This window comes from Bos grunniens, chromosome 1 (assembly GCF_055505025.1).
Source record: "Bos grunniens cultivar Pamir isolate PY7600 chromosome 1, Bosgru_T2T1.0, whole genome shotgun sequence".
NCBI classification, from domain to species: Eukaryota; Metazoa; Chordata; class Mammalia; order Artiodactyla; family Bovidae; genus Bos; species Bos grunniens.
The window spans coordinates 44,122,564-44,139,811 of NC_141165.1; the positions used below are offsets into that span (position 1 = coordinate 44,122,564).

General features: G+C 36.0%; 1 protein-coding gene across 2 annotated transcripts in view; it reads right to left on the reverse strand.

Annotated features, from left to right (window-relative positions):
- Window positions 1–1,048: 1,048 nt before the first annotated feature.
- DHX36 (DEAH-box helicase 36) overlaps window positions 1,049–17,248 on the reverse strand; it is a 44,851-nt gene continuing 28,651 nt past the window's right edge. For both annotated transcript variants that reach the window (XM_086317547.1, XM_086317550.1), the window contains 9 exons: window positions 16,802–16,900; window positions 11,515–11,688; window positions 11,283–11,369; window positions 9,627–9,710; window positions 6,719–6,818; window positions 6,533–6,623; window positions 3,526–3,646; window positions 2,021–2,173; window positions 1,049–1,724 (listed from right to left, as the gene is read on the reverse strand). In XM_086317547.1, coding sequence (XP_086173673.1) covers window positions 1,539–1,724; window positions 2,021–2,173; window positions 3,526–3,646; window positions 6,533–6,623; window positions 6,719–6,818; window positions 9,627–9,710; window positions 11,283–11,369; window positions 11,515–11,688; window positions 16,802–16,900 — 1,095 coding nt within the window. In that variant the 3' untranslated portion in view covers window positions 1,049–1,538. The remainder of the gene's footprint in view (window positions 1,725–2,020; window positions 2,174–3,525; window positions 3,647–6,532; window positions 6,624–6,718; window positions 6,819–9,626; window positions 9,711–11,282; window positions 11,370–11,514; window positions 11,689–16,801; window positions 16,901–17,248) is intronic.

The following is a 17,248-nucleotide window of genomic DNA, read 5'->3' on the forward strand; positions in this document are numbered from 1 at the left end:
CAAACAACACTCAATGATGGATAGTCAGGTGTTGCACTTACCACGCTTTCTACTAAAAGTGGCTAATTAAAACAATAAAGGGTTTACTGTCATCAGAGTAAGTCAATGTGCAGGGCAGTTGCACAGTTGGATAATTCAACAGCTCACTGGTGTTATCAAGGACAAGGCTGATTTCCACCTGCCTGCTGAGCCAACCTAGTAATTCTAAGATGGCTATAGCAGTTTTAAGTGCCAAATACAGCCAAAATAATGTCCAAAGGAGGAGTGCAGAACTTCCTCCTCAAAGTATTAGTGAGGAAGATCTTTCTCAGATGCCCCCAGTGCAGCCCTCTTCTCAGCTGACATCAGACAGGACAGGTCCACATATGCATGCCTCAAGAGTTACTTATAAGGAGAAGACCATGCATGATTGGCTTAGACCAAGCATGACTCACCCTTGGGGAAGAGGGTCCAACATCCCTGGGAACAAGGCTGCACAGAGGAGGGGACACATGGACAAGCAAACAGGAAGGGAAGGACAAAAAGGCTGTTTGACAAAGGACAGTATTTGTATTTGTCTAAATCTGACAGGGCTGCACAGTACATGTCAGACTAGCTACCACTGGCTAAGAGTATAAAATAGCACTCAGAGCATGAGGAGAAGAAGTGTAACCTAATGGATCATTAACAAAAAGTTTCATGGACGAGTAACTACCATTAAGTGAGTACATAACTACCATTTAGTAAGTACCCAATACGTGCCAGATACTAAGCTATGCACTTTACATATAACAAGGTATTTAATTCTCACAACTGTTATCTGTATTTTACAGATAAAGAAAATGGGAACAGAGAGAAGCCAAGTAATTTGCCTAAGATCCGGGGTAAGTGACAGTGCTAAAATTTGAACTTAGGTGGTCAGGCTCTAGACTCATGCTCTCTATTGCTACATTATGCTACACAGGGTGATATAAAAAGGATAAAAATATATTCTGAAAAGATTAAAAAAAAAAAAATCAAACAAACCAAGGGACAGGTGGAGATGCAGAAACCAAGCCAAAAAGCTAGCTGAGATTTATACACTGTACATTTTATTACATACTGGACTTTATTACAACAAATTAATTAACTTCTGATAGAAGTTTCATTAGAAAAAATGTGGATGTACTGAAATTCTTATTTGACACTGCTTTTTGGCTAATCATTCTAGTTTTACTGATTCTATACTCAGTCATTAAGGGCAGAAAGATTAATATTTCATAACAAAGGACGTTCTCAAGTGGTACAACATTCAAAGTACATAAAAGGAATATTCTCAAAATGTGGACATGACCACAATAAGAGTGTATGATCAGAGAACTTACTGCTATATATGGTGTATTTATAGTAGCTACAGACAACTGTTAATTCATGCACATTAAGTCTTTACTACCTACTAAAGGTTTCTACCTTATACACATTAAATTATTCATGTCCTAGGGTTTGGCATCTGGCCCAAAGTTAAACCGTGATGGAAGATGGCTGTAAAATTGGCTTTTCAGGGCACCAGAGAAAACCTGTCAGCTGTAATATCCATCCTGGAAACGTGGTGGCAAGTTCCTGGGAGTTGCTTTTTCTTGTGTTTTGATCAAGTCTATAATAGCTGAGAGTACTGCACAGTCTCTTGATTTAGTGTCCTTCCAGTCTACAGGATGGGGACTTTCAATCTTCTCTTGCAGAAGGATATCTAGTTCCTTTCTTAATTCCTGAAGTTGGAAAAAGTATACACATTCAATGAAGGCAGATGTACTATCAAACAGTGTAATAAATAAAAGTGACTTGATCTGGTACAAGAAATTTCATAAGCTATTAGCTAGTCATTTGTAACTATCTCAAAAACCAATTCAGAAAAACTATAAATCGATTTCTCAACACAATTTCATCTGTTGAAATAAAGCAAGGAATATTTAATGTAACATGTACAACACTTGGATAAACAAAAACACAAGACTGTATACTAACTTGCATGCAGAATCAAAGACAATCATGTGAAGTCAGTCACCTTAACAAGATGGGCAATTCTTGCTGGAGACTGAAAGATTATCCACTCATCTACAGCAATAGTTTCCTGATCATTATCTTTCTGGATGGATATATCACCTCCAAAGAACAAGAGACAGTATGGGGAAACTTCTGTGCAGTCATACAAGTATATCTATAATGAAAAGTAAGGCAAGTTAATACAGTCAAGGAATCAGAAAGGATTATTGTCACACTAATCCAGTAAAATCACTAGTATCAATTATAGTGTTTTTCTTCTAAAACAGGTATTATTATTATCCTGTCAGTGAAAATACAGACTAATTTTAATATATATATATAATTTTAAACAAGTCATTTTTCATTACTTCAGACAACAAAGGAGTTTTATATTTTTGTTTCAATTCAATCAATAGCACTATTCTGGAAACAAAGTATTTTTCTAAGTGATAAAACCAAAACAATAATGTAGCTGAAGGTCTTTTTATTTATATATTAACAAAATTCCCACTTAATATTCTGAGCAGTATTTATAAGTTATATTGACAAGTCAATAAAATTCTTCATACACTGAACTCCTATATACCATAAAATGTCAGTATTTCTTGAAAAATAGGTTCTGAAAGAAAATTATGAAAATCAAATAACCTTCTGTTAATTAAAATAGAAAGATCCATTACAACAGATTTGCACATATTAAAAGTACAGGTTATTTGCTTGAGGACATTGTAAGTCTTGTTGGAAAAAAAAAATTTTTAGGATATTCCTTAATAAACTTAGGAATAAAACTACCGGATGACCCAGCAATCCCACTACCGGGCATTTATAACCTGAGAAAACCACAATTCAAAGAGACACATGTACCCCAATGTTCACTGCAGCACTGTTCACAATAGCTAGGACAAAGCAACCTAGATGTCCATCCACAGGTGAGTGGATAAAGAAGCTGTGGTACATACATACAATGGAATAAGACTCAGTCATAATAAGAAATGAATTTGAGTCAACTGTGGTAAGGTGCATGAACCAACAGCCTGTTACACAGAATGAAGTCAGTCAAAAAGAGAAAAACAAGTATCATATATTAACACATATATATGGAATCTAAAAAAAATAGTACTGATGAACCTATTTACAGAGAAGAAATAGAGATGCAGATGTAGAGAACAGACTCATGGACACAGTTGGGGGAAGAGAGGCCAGGACAAACTGAGAAAGTAGCATTGCCATATATACACTACCAAATATAAAACAGGTAACTAGTGCGAAGCTGCTATATAACACAGCCTGGCGCGCTGCGATGCCCTAGAGGGATGGAATGGCGGGAAGGGGGTATACATACATAATTATAGTTGATTTACGCTGATGTACGGCAGAGACCACCAAACACTGTAAAGCAATTATCCGCCAATAAAAAAAAAAAAATTTCTTTAAGAAAACAAGTTTGTTTGTAATTATGAAAACTAAACAATTTTAAAAACACAAGACTGTTATTCAGATCCATGGCTATTTTATACATTCACTTACACTACTTGTCCTCATCTTCAGGTGATAGATAAGCCAGTTGTAGTTAAACTCAGTTTGTTCCACGTTAACAGATTTAGGATGAATAGCAACTACTCCATCAGTTTTTGTGTAAACTTTCACCCTTTAAAAAAAGTTAAAATGTAGTTTAAAAAAAAAAACAACAAAACACTCTGGAGAACTCCAAACCATCCCAGAATCAAAAGAAACTCCAGATGAGTTTAGCTTATTTCTGCATTATATATTTCCAAACTTATATTTAAGGAAAGAGAATTTTTATTTTAATAAGACATGGAAAAGTATCAGATAAATATGAACACTCTAAATCATAAAACAAATCCTCTTATAGGTATAATTACTCAACATATTAGAAAAGTGACAAAATATTCCATCATGTTTATATATATACACTATTAAAAGACAAAGAATGAAATAAATACCTGAGAGAATTCTAAGTGAATCAGACCAAGAGAATAGTCTGTACATTTTACTGTAAATCATAATACTGATACTGCTGCTACTGCTAAGTCGCTTCAGTCGTGTCCGACTCTGTGCAACCCCATAGACAGCAGCCCACCAGGCTCCCCCCGTCCCTGGGATTCTCCAGGCAAGAAACACTGGAGTGGGTTGCCATTTCCATCTCCAATGCATGAAAGTGAAAAGTGAAAGTGAAGTCGCTCAGTCGTGTCAACTCTTTGTGACCCCAAGGACTGATAAACCACCCTCAATTTACGGAATAACTGAAATGATCAATTTAAAAAAAAATCCACAGGTTACACACCCAGACAAGTAAAATTAAAAAACGGAGAATTTTGTTTAAAACGTAGTTCTGATTTTTAAAAACCTGTTCTAAAATATGTTTTAAATGGCCTCACATTCACTGAACCTCCAGCCCCATTTCAAAACAGGAATACTTGAAATAAACATACACAGCTCCAGAACAGTCTCTCCATTCTTAGGGGGTCTTTGCCTTGATAGTTAAAGATTTCACCTCAATCTGTAGGAGTCTTTAGTTAATATTATTCAACAAGGAGATATGAGATAGTATTGTTATATAATCATTGGTAATTACATTATAAAGGGTTAATCCATTAATCCCTCCTCTGTTTTTGAGGGTATCTTTTTCATGGTTTTAGGGATCCATAAAATCATCAACCATAGTCATAAGCCATTATTTAGAATAAAATCAATTATTTTTCCTCACCACACAGTCAATTTAACCAATGTCATCCTGCAACCCTACATCACTAGAACCGCAGATTTGGCAAACTTTTTCTATATGGGACCAGAGACAAAGTATTTTATAGGCTTTGGGGGCATTCTGTCACAACTAGTCAACTCTGCTAATGTAGCTAGTAAGCAGGCAGAGAATAGGCAAGGCTGTCTTCCAACAAAAATTTACACAAAGATGTTTTTTAGCCAGTATGCCAAAATGTGCTGACCCCTGCACATTTACAAAACAAAGCATCAATCCAAAGAGAACCATTGATACATTTTTTCATCAAGTCTTCCCAGGATGGCAGAGGGATATACAAAATGTATTTCAAACATTTAAGCTACCTGTAACATGTCAAGCTACCTGTACATTTTAGGGATATATATGAAGAAGAATTTGAAAAAGTACTAAAGTCAAAAAATACTCAGATCACTTAAAATGTGAATAATCCAATCACAATGATTAACATTCATGTTACCCTATTCTCAGGTACAACAGTATAGACTTCTCAACATCTGCACTCTTAACTGCTGAGTTCCTTGTTATGGGGGACTGTCTTGTGCACTGTGGAATGCTTAACAGCATCCCTGGCCTCTATGTGCTAAATGCCAGTAACACATGCGTCTCCAGTTATAAAACCACAACGTCTGCAGAAATTGTCAAATGTCCCTGGGAAGGAAAAATTACCCATGCTGAGAACCACTGCACTAGAACAATGACTGCACTTTAGGCTACCTCTGAGGTCTATATTTTTCATGTGTATAGAACAACCAACTCTTTCACCGAACATTAGTTCAAATATTTTATGTCAATATACAATGATTTTTTTTTTACACCTAACAGAAATGCCATACAATAAGGTCTTATAAAACCATAATTTTCCCACTGCTATGAGACATCTATGTTGCTTACAATATACTTGGCAAAAAACATTTGGAATGACTTCCTTAGAATATATGAAACCACTGGGCCAGTGACTATTTAATGACCGCTGATACCTAATTCTAAAGTGTCTTCCAAAAGTCTGGCACCAATTCACATACTACAAGCCATATCTGACTTTCAGTTTTTCTTTTTTCAATAGAATGAGTTAGCTTACTGGGCAAAAATATGCCTTATTGTTGTCTCCAATTACCATTGAGGCTGACTCTATGTGGACCTATATTTAAAGCTATACTTTATTTCTCAAAATAGGTAAAACCCTCACAATTTCATCCAAAGAGCTAAAGTACAAGATTATCTGTTTCATAAGAAAGGAAAAAAAAAAAAATCCTGAAGCATAATCTACTCCAAAGCAAGTTCCACTGAGCCACTGCTTTTTAACAGCTGGCTTACTGTTCTCATATTTATGTGCTTAGTCGTTCAGTTGTGTCTGATTCTTTGTGACCCCATACACTGTAGCCCACCAGGCTCCTTTGTCCATGGGGATTCTCGAGGCAAGAATACTGGGGTGGGTTTCCATGCCCTCTTCCAGGGATCTTCCCAACCCAGGGATCAAATCCAGGTCTCCCACACTGCAGGAGGATTCTTTACCATCTGAGCCACCAGGGAAGCACATTTACACTGGCATTACTAATATTCTTTGTGAATACTGGGTGACAAAGGAACAGACTTCGGGATGTGCAGTGAGGGACAATGGTATCTACCGTAAACAGTTTGCCTTCCCTTCAATAGCCAAAGTAAAGAACAGGGACCTATTACAAGTAAGAACAAATGTACAATACAAGCCGTGTTATAGTAGATGATTTCAAAAGTTTGAGAGAACAAGTAATTATAATAGTCTTCAATGCTTACATTTTTCTTTTTTTACCCAAATTTAGCCGGATTTTAGCAACTTTGGGATATAAACCAGCACAGATGACAGCTTTAATTATCTTCTCATTATCTATTTGGGGTAGGAAGGGAGAGGAAAAAAAAAAGTAAACTACTGATACAACCGACAACAGCAGCAAGTTATTTACACTGTATTTCCTGCTGTACCTGAATTTATATTAGATTCTGGATCTTGAGGATTTCTACTGCTTACAAATCCAGCTCCAAGAAGATGCTCAGCAAACTGCCCTTTCATGTTATGCAGCATCTAGGGAGCAATGGTAACAAACAGAACTAGAACACCTTTCACACAAATCTATAGGGGTTATAAAGTGTGCACTCATAAATAAATTTCATGGTGAGCTTTCCCTGCTTTATAAAATACTCTTGCAAAAATGTGATGTTTTGCAGCAGGGGATAGTTAACTACAAATTTATAAAAATCTGTTTCTGTCAACAGGGTTTTATTGAAACAAAGCCACACCCACTTGTCTACGTATTATCTTTGGCTGCTTTTGCATTACAATGGCAAAGATGAGCAGCTGCCAGAGAAACCATGTGGATATTAAGTTGAAAATATTTATCGTCCTATCTTCTATAGAAAAGGCTTGGCTGCTGTAGGGAGTAACAACTGATGTTTCAGAATTACTTTATTCAGCAAAAAGACTAATTTTCAAAATTGCTCTCCACCCCATATTTTGGGGGGAAAAAAATACAGAAAAGCATACAGTAAAATAACATTCACATATGTACTGCTAAGTCACTTCAGTCATGTCTGACTCTGTGCGACCCCATAGACGGCAGCCCACCAGGCTCCCCGTCCCTGGGATTCTCCAGGCAAGAACACTGGAGTGGGTTGCCATTTCCATCTCCAATGCATGAAAGTGAAAAGTGAAAGTGAAGTCGTTCAGTCATGCCCGACTCTTAGCGACCCCATGGACTGCAGCCTACCAGGCTCCTCCGCCCATGGGATTTTCCAGGCAAGAGTGCTGGAGTGGGGTGGCACTGCCTTCTCCACACATATGTACTACTGAGAACTAACTACCATTACATCCTGGTTCAAAAGCTTAAGGCCTGTTTCTTGTTTTTAAGAAAACGACCATGAGTAAAATAATACATGCTTTGTTATAAAAAGCATTCAAATAATATAGGAAAGTGCAAAAGACTTCCCTAATCTCAATATCATCACAAATATCATTAAATAAGCAATAATGCAGATACTCATCAGAATTGGAAAAAAATGCCATCTTAACTACGATAACAGTACAGAAGCTGTTTTAATAAAAGCATTTAATCTTAGTTCAATTTAAGGCAATTAAACAAAACTGAATTAGATGAATGTAACATTTTTATGATCGTAAGAGATATTTAATAAAGAAGGCTTGTGAGCTTAAATAGATTATGAAATATAGTCATTAAAAACATTTATTTATTTGGCTGTGCCAGGTCTTGGTTGTGGCATGCAGGATCTTGCTGTTGTATCATGTGGGGTCTAGTTCCCTGACCCAGGGTCCCCTGCATTGGGAGCTCAGAGTCTTAACCACTGGACTGCCAGGGAAGTCCCAAGTCATTTTAAAATATGTATCCTTTCAACGAATTGTGTGACTTTAGTTTTCCTACCTAATTTCTCTTACAACTGAATCACCAGGCCACCTCCTGATTTCTATCACCATTGTTTTATATTGTTCAGGACAATACCTTTTTTTCTATATCCATAATTCTCAATACCATTTTGCATTTTTCCATATTTAAATAATTTCAATGTATACTCAGCATGTATTCTCCATTCCTATATTCTTTTTGACTCACCTCTTAATACGCAGCATTTTACTCTCATTAAGTTTTTCAAGGTCAGCTCATGAGTGTCTATTTCAAATGCTTTCTTGAATGTCTGTCATTTTTCTTTATACTTGAGTATCTTGACAGAATATAGTATTCTCAAATAACACTTGGATTTAACTATCTTTTCATACTGTAGTTCACTTCATTTTTTCCTACTCAAGGGACATGTTCTTACATATATCTCTCAATACATATTCAATTACTCCTGGATTTTCTATGAAGAGACACCTGTTACCTTCATGATAGATCAATGCTATCCTCCTGTTTATGAGCTTTTTACTTATTGCTTTATTTTTTTCTTTCATGGCTGCATATACAGGCTGTGATTATCTCAAGCCTTCCTTCTAGGTAATATTTTGTTTTAAAAGATTGCCCATTTTGTTCCTTATGATGCTATGGCCTTCAATTTGTCTTCTTGGCTCAGCAGTCTTTTCATTCCTTTTACTGGTTTATTTTCTTACCTTTTACTGAAACTGCATTCTTCAATTGTTCCTAACTATGAAACGGTTGTATCTTCTGCTGAGATATGCCAGGTTCCCTTCTTTTATCCATTGGCTGTAGAATCTTTCAGAATTGTCATTACCCTTCTTTTAATTCCGTTAATGTTTGGGCAAGTTTAATTAAATATGCTGGATTCTGGATTCTTTACTCCCTTGTAGATCTGCTAAATGTCCATTACCAGAGTTCATGCCACATAGCTGAAAAGGTGTGGATATTCCTACGCCTGCTGGCTTGAGATCACTTCTCTAGTTCAGTGCAATGTCTGATGTTGCATTTGCCTTAATTGTTTACTTTCTTCTGTTTCACAAATGTCTCCAATAGTGTTTTCTCACTACACTAAGTCAGTTCAGGATAAAAATACCTATCTAAAGTTTAAAAAGAGATACTTGCCCTATTTGAGTTTAAAACAGATTTTAGAAGTATCAATGAAAATTTTAGAACAAATCCTCAAAATGGCAACTAAAGGATGGGTGCAGAAAGAGTAAACGAGTTTCTGTGTTTTCTTACTAAACTCTGGACTTGTTTATTTTCTTAGCCATTATTTTATTATGCTTTACATCTTTTTCTTGTGCTACTGCAGCTGATTTAATAGTCTCTTCTATGATTTTGTATGATTCAACTTCACAAGACAAACTCACAATTAACTTTTTGGTATAGAGCTGACTATACAGAATGGATACATATATCCCCTAATCTAATATATATAAGAATTACTTCAAAACACTCATCATTACCTGCAATGTGTTTGAAGATAGAAAATATTCCCAGCAATAGTCTTTTTCATATCTGAAACCACGTTGTTTAGCTTTTTCCCATCCCTAGGGGGCAAAGAAATAAAGCATTCATTTTCTCCCCCAAAGTAAAGATTACTTACTAGTTTGTCTTTATTTTAGTAATAATGTTTACCTTCTGATTTTTAATCTTCTCTGTAAAAAAAACCCAAATAATTTAAAAAATAACAAACTACAAAAACGTGAACTCCCCATGATCCTAGTCATTAAGAGGTATCCAAAACTGAATTTACAGACCTTTCTCTACACAAGTAAGAGCAAGTTATAAAGTAATGTACTATTCATTTACATAAAATAGCACCATTCTGCACATGATGTGCTAATCAAAAAGAACACCCTGTTAGACAAATTTCAACGCTATTATATATTTTCACCTTCACAAATATGTTTTGCTTTAAGTTAGAAAAGGAAGGACGACGGGGTGAAAAAATACTGCATTAGCTCAAAGGAACAAAAAAAATACATAAACAATCCCATAACAGGAAACTGAGTCTAGAACTACAATAAAAAGATGCTGTCTCTATACCCCAAATTACACTTAAATGTTGCAAAGATGGATGAGGCATGTTTATCCTCAGGAAAGCCTGGCTGTAAGAGAAAACATCTCTCTTTCTTAAAGAGTATACATGATTATCATTCTCTATCAAAATGTTAAATCTGAATACAGGCATAGTTTATTAATGAACAGGAAAGAACCTTCTGTCATAAATGTGAATAAGACAAAGATGGAAATGAATAATAGCAAATAATGTTGTAAAATAAATTGTTTCCTCAGTGTGTATGAGACACGTGTACCCCAATGTTCATTGCGGCACTGTTTATAATAGCCAGGACATGGAAGCAACCTAGATGTTCATCAGCAGATGAATGGATAAGAAAGCTGTGGTACATATACACAATGGGGTATTACTCAGCCATTAAAAAGGATACATTTGAATCAGTTCTAATGAGGTGGATGAAACTGGAGCCTATTCTACAGAGTGAAGTAAGCCAGAAAGAAAAACACCAATACAGTATACTAATGCATATATATGGAATTTAGAAAGATGGTAACAATAACCCTGTATACGAGACAGCAAAAGAGACACTGATGTATAGAACAGTCTTTTGGACTCTGTGGGAGAGGGCGAGGGTGGGATGATTTGGGAGAATGGCATTGAACTATATATAATATCATATATGAAACAAGTCGCCAGTCCAGATTCGATGCACGATACTGGATGCTTGGGGCTGGTGCACTGGGACGACCCAGAGGGATGCTATGGGGAGGGAGGAGGGTTCAGGATGGGGAACACATGTATGCCTGTGGCGGATTCATTTCAATATATGGCAGAACCAATACAATATGTAAAGTTTAAAAATAAAGTAAAAAATAAATAAATAAATAAATAAATAAATTGTTCACTTGTTCTGTTATCAAAACACAAAGAACAGACTTTTTTCCAAAAGGGAAAATGTAACAGTGCACTATCACAAAATTGGAAAGTATATAATTTTTTTCAAATATTCACCTAATTTTAAACATTTTCACTAATTTAACTTATTCCTGATAACTATAACATATTTTAAAAATTTAAATTGAAAATATGTCCATTTTACCTTAAATGCATTCACGACAGTCAGGTGGTCACTTTTAGTATCCTTTGCCAATTCCTTTCTTCTTGCATCTGCGACCTTTTCTTTTCCCTTAAAAACAGATGAAGGCAGCTTAAATTGCTCTGATGGTATATAAAGGAGAATGGCATTCTAATAAAAAGTGTATCTAAGCAAATAACTACCCTGTAAAAAAAAAAAAAAGAAAAACCTAGCTTTGTATTTGTATACTTCTTACCAGTGGAATCACAAAGGGATCTTTGAAGCTGAGACTAGCAGCAATGGTGAGTACCGGGTCTAAGCAACAGAACAGAGCTCCAAAAAGAATCATTTTCCCAATGTGTGGCTCAACTGGTAATCGTGCCAAGTGAACTCCAAGAGGTGTCAATTCTTCTTGTTTATCCAGAGCATTCTGTAAAGTAAGAGTTTATGTTTAAAACAGACATTGTAAAGCATCATATTTTAGTTTGCTTAAAAAAAAAAGTGACAGGCCACTCATGTCCAAATGCCCTTATATTGTTCAGCTTTAGTTCTCGTCATCAAAACATTAGTTTTGAGGTCAGCAAAGGTTAGAAACTTATTTAAACAAACAAAAATAAAATTAACTCACAATTCAGCTTTACTATAAATGTCAGAAGAAAAATGAGAAATAATGTATTAGCCAGCATTCAATAAGATAAGGAAAATCACTAAGTACAAGAGTTGTTGGGGGCGGGGAAACCAAAAGACAAAACATGTACTTGGAGTATATAATGCCCAGCCCGTCAATTACAGTACTTTAGGAGACATGAAACCAACAGCAGGGCAAGAGATAAAAAGATTTATCTAGAATCCTCCAAAATGGGGGTGACTTCTGCTCTAATTCCCTAGGTAATGTGATCCAATCATCACGCTGAGCACAGCTAGAAAAGTTGCCTGAAGACACTGACAGAAGAATTACAAAAGTCTTTTACAAAAGAATTACAAAAATTACAAGTACAGTAATTGGAGACAGAAAGAAGTCTACAGAGGTGAACAACACTGGAGCATCTTTTCCCAGAGAAGGCAACATAAATCCTCTCTGGAAGAAATTATCACCCCAAGTTCCAAGTTTTTATCCACAAAGATTTCTGTAAATACAATGTCCTGTACACATTCAAAATGACAAAATCTGAACAACAACAAAAACAGCAAACGATAGAACTCGTACTGCTCCGCCAACCCACTGGTAGTTTGTTACAGGGGTAGGGGAATTAGAGGCACAAACTAACGGACTGTGTAGGACAGACACAGGGATGTACTGTGCAACACGGAACACAGCCAACGTTGAGCTCTACTAAAAGTTTATGAAAGAAATTACCTTAATCTTACAAAAACTCTTTCAGAGACTAGGGGGAAAAAAAAAACTTTCAATCTTGTTTTCTGAGTTTAGCATAATCTTGGTACCTGCTTCACAGGGACATCTGGAGAAAGGGAAGCTAAATAACCTTATACATGAGAAACTTAAAACAATGGCAAATTGAATCACAGCAAGTTAGGTTTCTTTCAGGAATGAGAGTTGGTTTAACATTTGAAAAACTGATGTAATTCAATACATTACAAATTAAACATAAAAAGCAGCATAACTGGATAATCTCAGTAGAGGAAGAAAAGGTATTTGATAAAACCGAACATAATAAAATTATCCATGCATAATAAAAATCTAATAAACTAAGAACAGAATCTTCCTTGAGTTTCTACAAAAAAATCTTCAAAGAACATGCTCAATGAATTACTGATAGCTTTTCCTTTGAGAATAAGAAGATAAAAACATATACTATCATATCACTTCTGCACAATATTGTACTAAGGATCCTGGATGACAGCTGGAAATAAATAAAATTCTAATTATTTATAGATGTGATTGTATGCAAAAAAAATCTACATACAGTTATCAGAATAAGTGGGTTTCACAGCATTAATAAAAACAAGGTCAACATTCAAAACCAACTTGATTTCTATATAGCAGACACAAGAAAATGCAAAATTTTGAAGTTTGAATAAAATCCAAAAATACCATTAATCAAGAAGATATCCATCTCTTAAAGAGTTGTAAGATACACAGAAAATGCTGAAATACCAAGAGATTAAATAACTCAATCAATGGGAAAGAGCATGTTCTTGCTTGGTTAAGACTCAATATTGTAACTAAGACAGTGTGATACCCGCTCAAGAAAAATATACATCAATAGAATAAAGCAGAGCCTACAAATAGACAAACCCATAGACACTTGATCGATGACAACACTGCAGAACAAAGAGAAGGAAAAGGATAAACTTTTTTCTCACAGTTTCAGCCAACTGTTCCACATATCTAAAAACTGATTCTTACCTCGCCTACACACACAGACACGCACACATCAATTGCACGTGGATTATATTTCTAAGTGTGAAGAAGAAAAACTGAAAACAGTATTATCACCATGACTCCAGGGTAGATAAAGACTCATCAAAGGATAAAAAGCAGTAACAATAAAGAAAAAACTGATATATATTTCACTTTAAAATTAGGAATTTGTTCACAAAAAAACAAGTAAAAAGTGATAAGGTAAAAATACAAACATATGCAATATACAACTGACAAAAGGCTCAGATCAATAGTATACAAAAAGTATATATAATGACCTCCTATGACATAACACAAAAACTGGCACCAGAAATTTACAAATGAGACTATCCAAATGGGCTGGAAGCATGAAAAGCTGCATACAAATTCAATGGCACTCACTGTAATGCAAATTAAAACTATTAAACTACAACATACCTATCAACATGCTTACAATAAAAGACTATAGGTTGGTGATGCTATAGAGCAATGAGAATACCAACCTACCACTGGCCCTGGTAGGAATGTAAGTAGTCTGACAACTTTGGAAAATGGTTGGGCATTACCTACTGAATTCACTCCTACACGTATACCTATGAGAAACACTTAAACATGTACACTGAGAAACAATAAATACTGAAGAATATTCATACCAGTGTATGTAATTCCTTCAAATTGGAAATAAGTAAAATGCCTTTGGGGCTTCCCAAGTGAAAGTGTGAGTGTTAGTCGCTCAGTTGTGTTGGACTCTTTTGCAACCCCATGGGCTCCATCAGGCTCTTCTACGGAATTCTCCAGTAAAGAATACTGGAGTGGGTAGCCATTCCCTTCTCCAAAAGATTTTCCCGACCCAGGGATCAGATCTGGGTCTCCTGCATCGAAGGCAGATTCTTTACCGTCTGAGCCACCAGAAGCCCCAGGTGGCTAAGTGGTGAAGAATCCACCTGCCTATTCAGGAGATGCAGGTTCAGCCCCCTGGAGAAGGGAAATGGCAAGCCACTCCAGTACTCCCTCCTGGGAAAAGCCAGGGACAGAGGAGCCCGGTGGGCTGCAGTTCATGGGGTCACAAAACTGGTGGACACAACTTATTGATTAAACAACAACCAAAAATACCTTTCAGTAGCCATATAAAGAAATGAAAACGAATGAACTATACACAGCTAAAAGCAGTAATGCACATGAATTTCACAATGTTCACTGAAAAAATTCAGAACCCCATTCTTCCAAAACTCCCAACATCCCATGTGGATTTCTGTAAAGTTTATAAAGGATCAAATTAAATTGAGCTCTTTATAGAGATGTATTCTGGTTGGTAAAATCATCAAGAAAAGCAAGAGACTACCATCAGTCATGATAGATGTTATTTTTGAGACTCAGGGAGTGATGGGAGAGGGTAGGCAGTGGCCTTTTAGTATCCCAGAGATGTTCTTAACTTCTTGACATCATTAAAAATAACAGTGCTCACTTTGTAATAAATCATTAAGCTGAATGCTTTGTTTTGCTCTTTTATCCTGGATGGACATTCTGCATTGCATAATAAAAAAGTTTTTTCAAAATGCAGGCTTCAGACCCTACTGTTGGCAAGGATGTCCCAGGACTTTTCACAATTTTGTTGCTTGTAAATGGCTCAGTCAAGACTGGTTCTTAAATTCAGTCAGGAGAAAGGAAGTTATCCCACTCTGGCTTCAGACTCCAGCTGTCCTCTGGTCATCTGTCTCTACCACAAATAAGTTGATTCTCGATCACCACCTAGCTCTCTATTGCTATGTTCTATTAGAGAAAAATCCAGAGGGGAAGACTTTAATTTTAAAGTCAATAAAACCATACTGTTCCCTAATATCAGCAACCTCACTAAATCTAACCCCAATTCAAACAAAAATGGTCAGATCAGTTATAATACTTTTCATTTAAACAACTCACATTACAAGCTTATTTCAATGTTTTCATATGGACCAAATTCTCAAAACTATCTACATAGATGGCTCAAAAAAAATATTTTTAAACATGTAAAATACACCCATCAGCATCCTCTAACCCATCACTGATCAACAGAACTTGCAGCACTGATGGAGTGTCATTTCTGCACCGTTCATGCAGTAACCACTAGCCGCATGTGTCTAATTCAATTTCTAAAATGTGTGAGTATGACCATGATACTGAATTTGTAATTTAATTCAAAACTTAAATAGTCACCTGTGGCTAGTAGATACTGAGTTGGACAGCACAGTTCTGTTCTTTCTCTCTACTTTGGGCACGAACTTGCAGCCAGTCGTGTGTGGCTTCTCAAAGTGGTATTGTATAGGGATGGCTACCAACTAAGTGGGCACCTAAGACAATGAAGGCAATGGTACCCCATTCCAGTACTCTTGCCTGGAAAAACCCATGGATGGAGGAGCCTGGTAGGCTGCAGTCCATGGGGTCGTGAAGAGTCGGACACGACGGAGCGACTTCACTTTCACTTTTCACTTTCATGCATTGGAGAAGGAAATGGCAACCCACTCCAGTGTTCTTGCCTGGAAAATCCCAGGGATGGGGGAGCCTGGTGGGCTGCCGTCTATGGGGTCACACAGAGTCGGACACAACTGAAGTGACTTAGCAGCAGCAAGACAATGAAACCTGTTCCTCAAAACACTGACTTCATAAAATAAACTAAGGGAAAAAGCTGTTAAGAAAATGATAGGTAGTGGGATATAGTCTGGGGAAAAGTCACGTGCTAGTATTCCTTCAAAAATAGAAAAGCTGCCTTTATAAGATGTCCATTCTGTCATTAAGTTGCTTAGATTTGACAAAGCTATAAAAACACTATGAAAATCAGAAAGAATACAGCAACCAAATTCCTTTCAAGAATACAAGTGAAGAGGATCAAAACAAGAAACTGAAAGATTCCAAAGTTTTAAAAGATTGAAATGGAAAGATTTCAAAATTATATGTAATTTTAAGTCATGCCTACAATGAAAAAACTTGTGTGGAAAGAGCCCAGTATGACAAGTAAATCACAACAGTATCATTTTATAACTTATTTCATACTTAAAGCTGAACAGCCAAATAGGGAATCAATTTGGTCCTACACACTCATTGGCCTACTTTGCAATAATTAAGAGTAAATTTTATAATTAGCTTGCTTTACTTAAGCACTCTAAATCTAAGTTAGAATTTATTAAAAAACAAAAAACAAATTTACCAGTTCCATCAGGTGTTTTATGGAGAGTAACACTGCTTCATTCGATGGTGGATCCATTAGCCTACTAAGAAAGTGAGCAATTCCACCTAGTCTTAAAATCTGGGGAGAGACAAATATAATTAAACATGTCATATATGGATATAGAGTTTAGTCTTCCCCATGTCACTCACTCAAATAAAGCAAACCTATACACGATTTTCCAGTTAGTTATTTCACCAGAATAAGTTAAAATTATGTTTGTGATTCTAAATGTTTAAAGGCCAACATACTACTTTCAACACCCACTAACTCAATTAATGAGAAAAGTAGCAGGTTAAAATCTCAACAAGTTGATTACCGATTATCTTCAAAATAAGGTGGCTAATTTTATCAAATATATGATGCTAAAAAAAAACGGTAAGTAGTTTATAATGAGGGAATCTTAAGATGTAGTGACCGTAGCTAAGA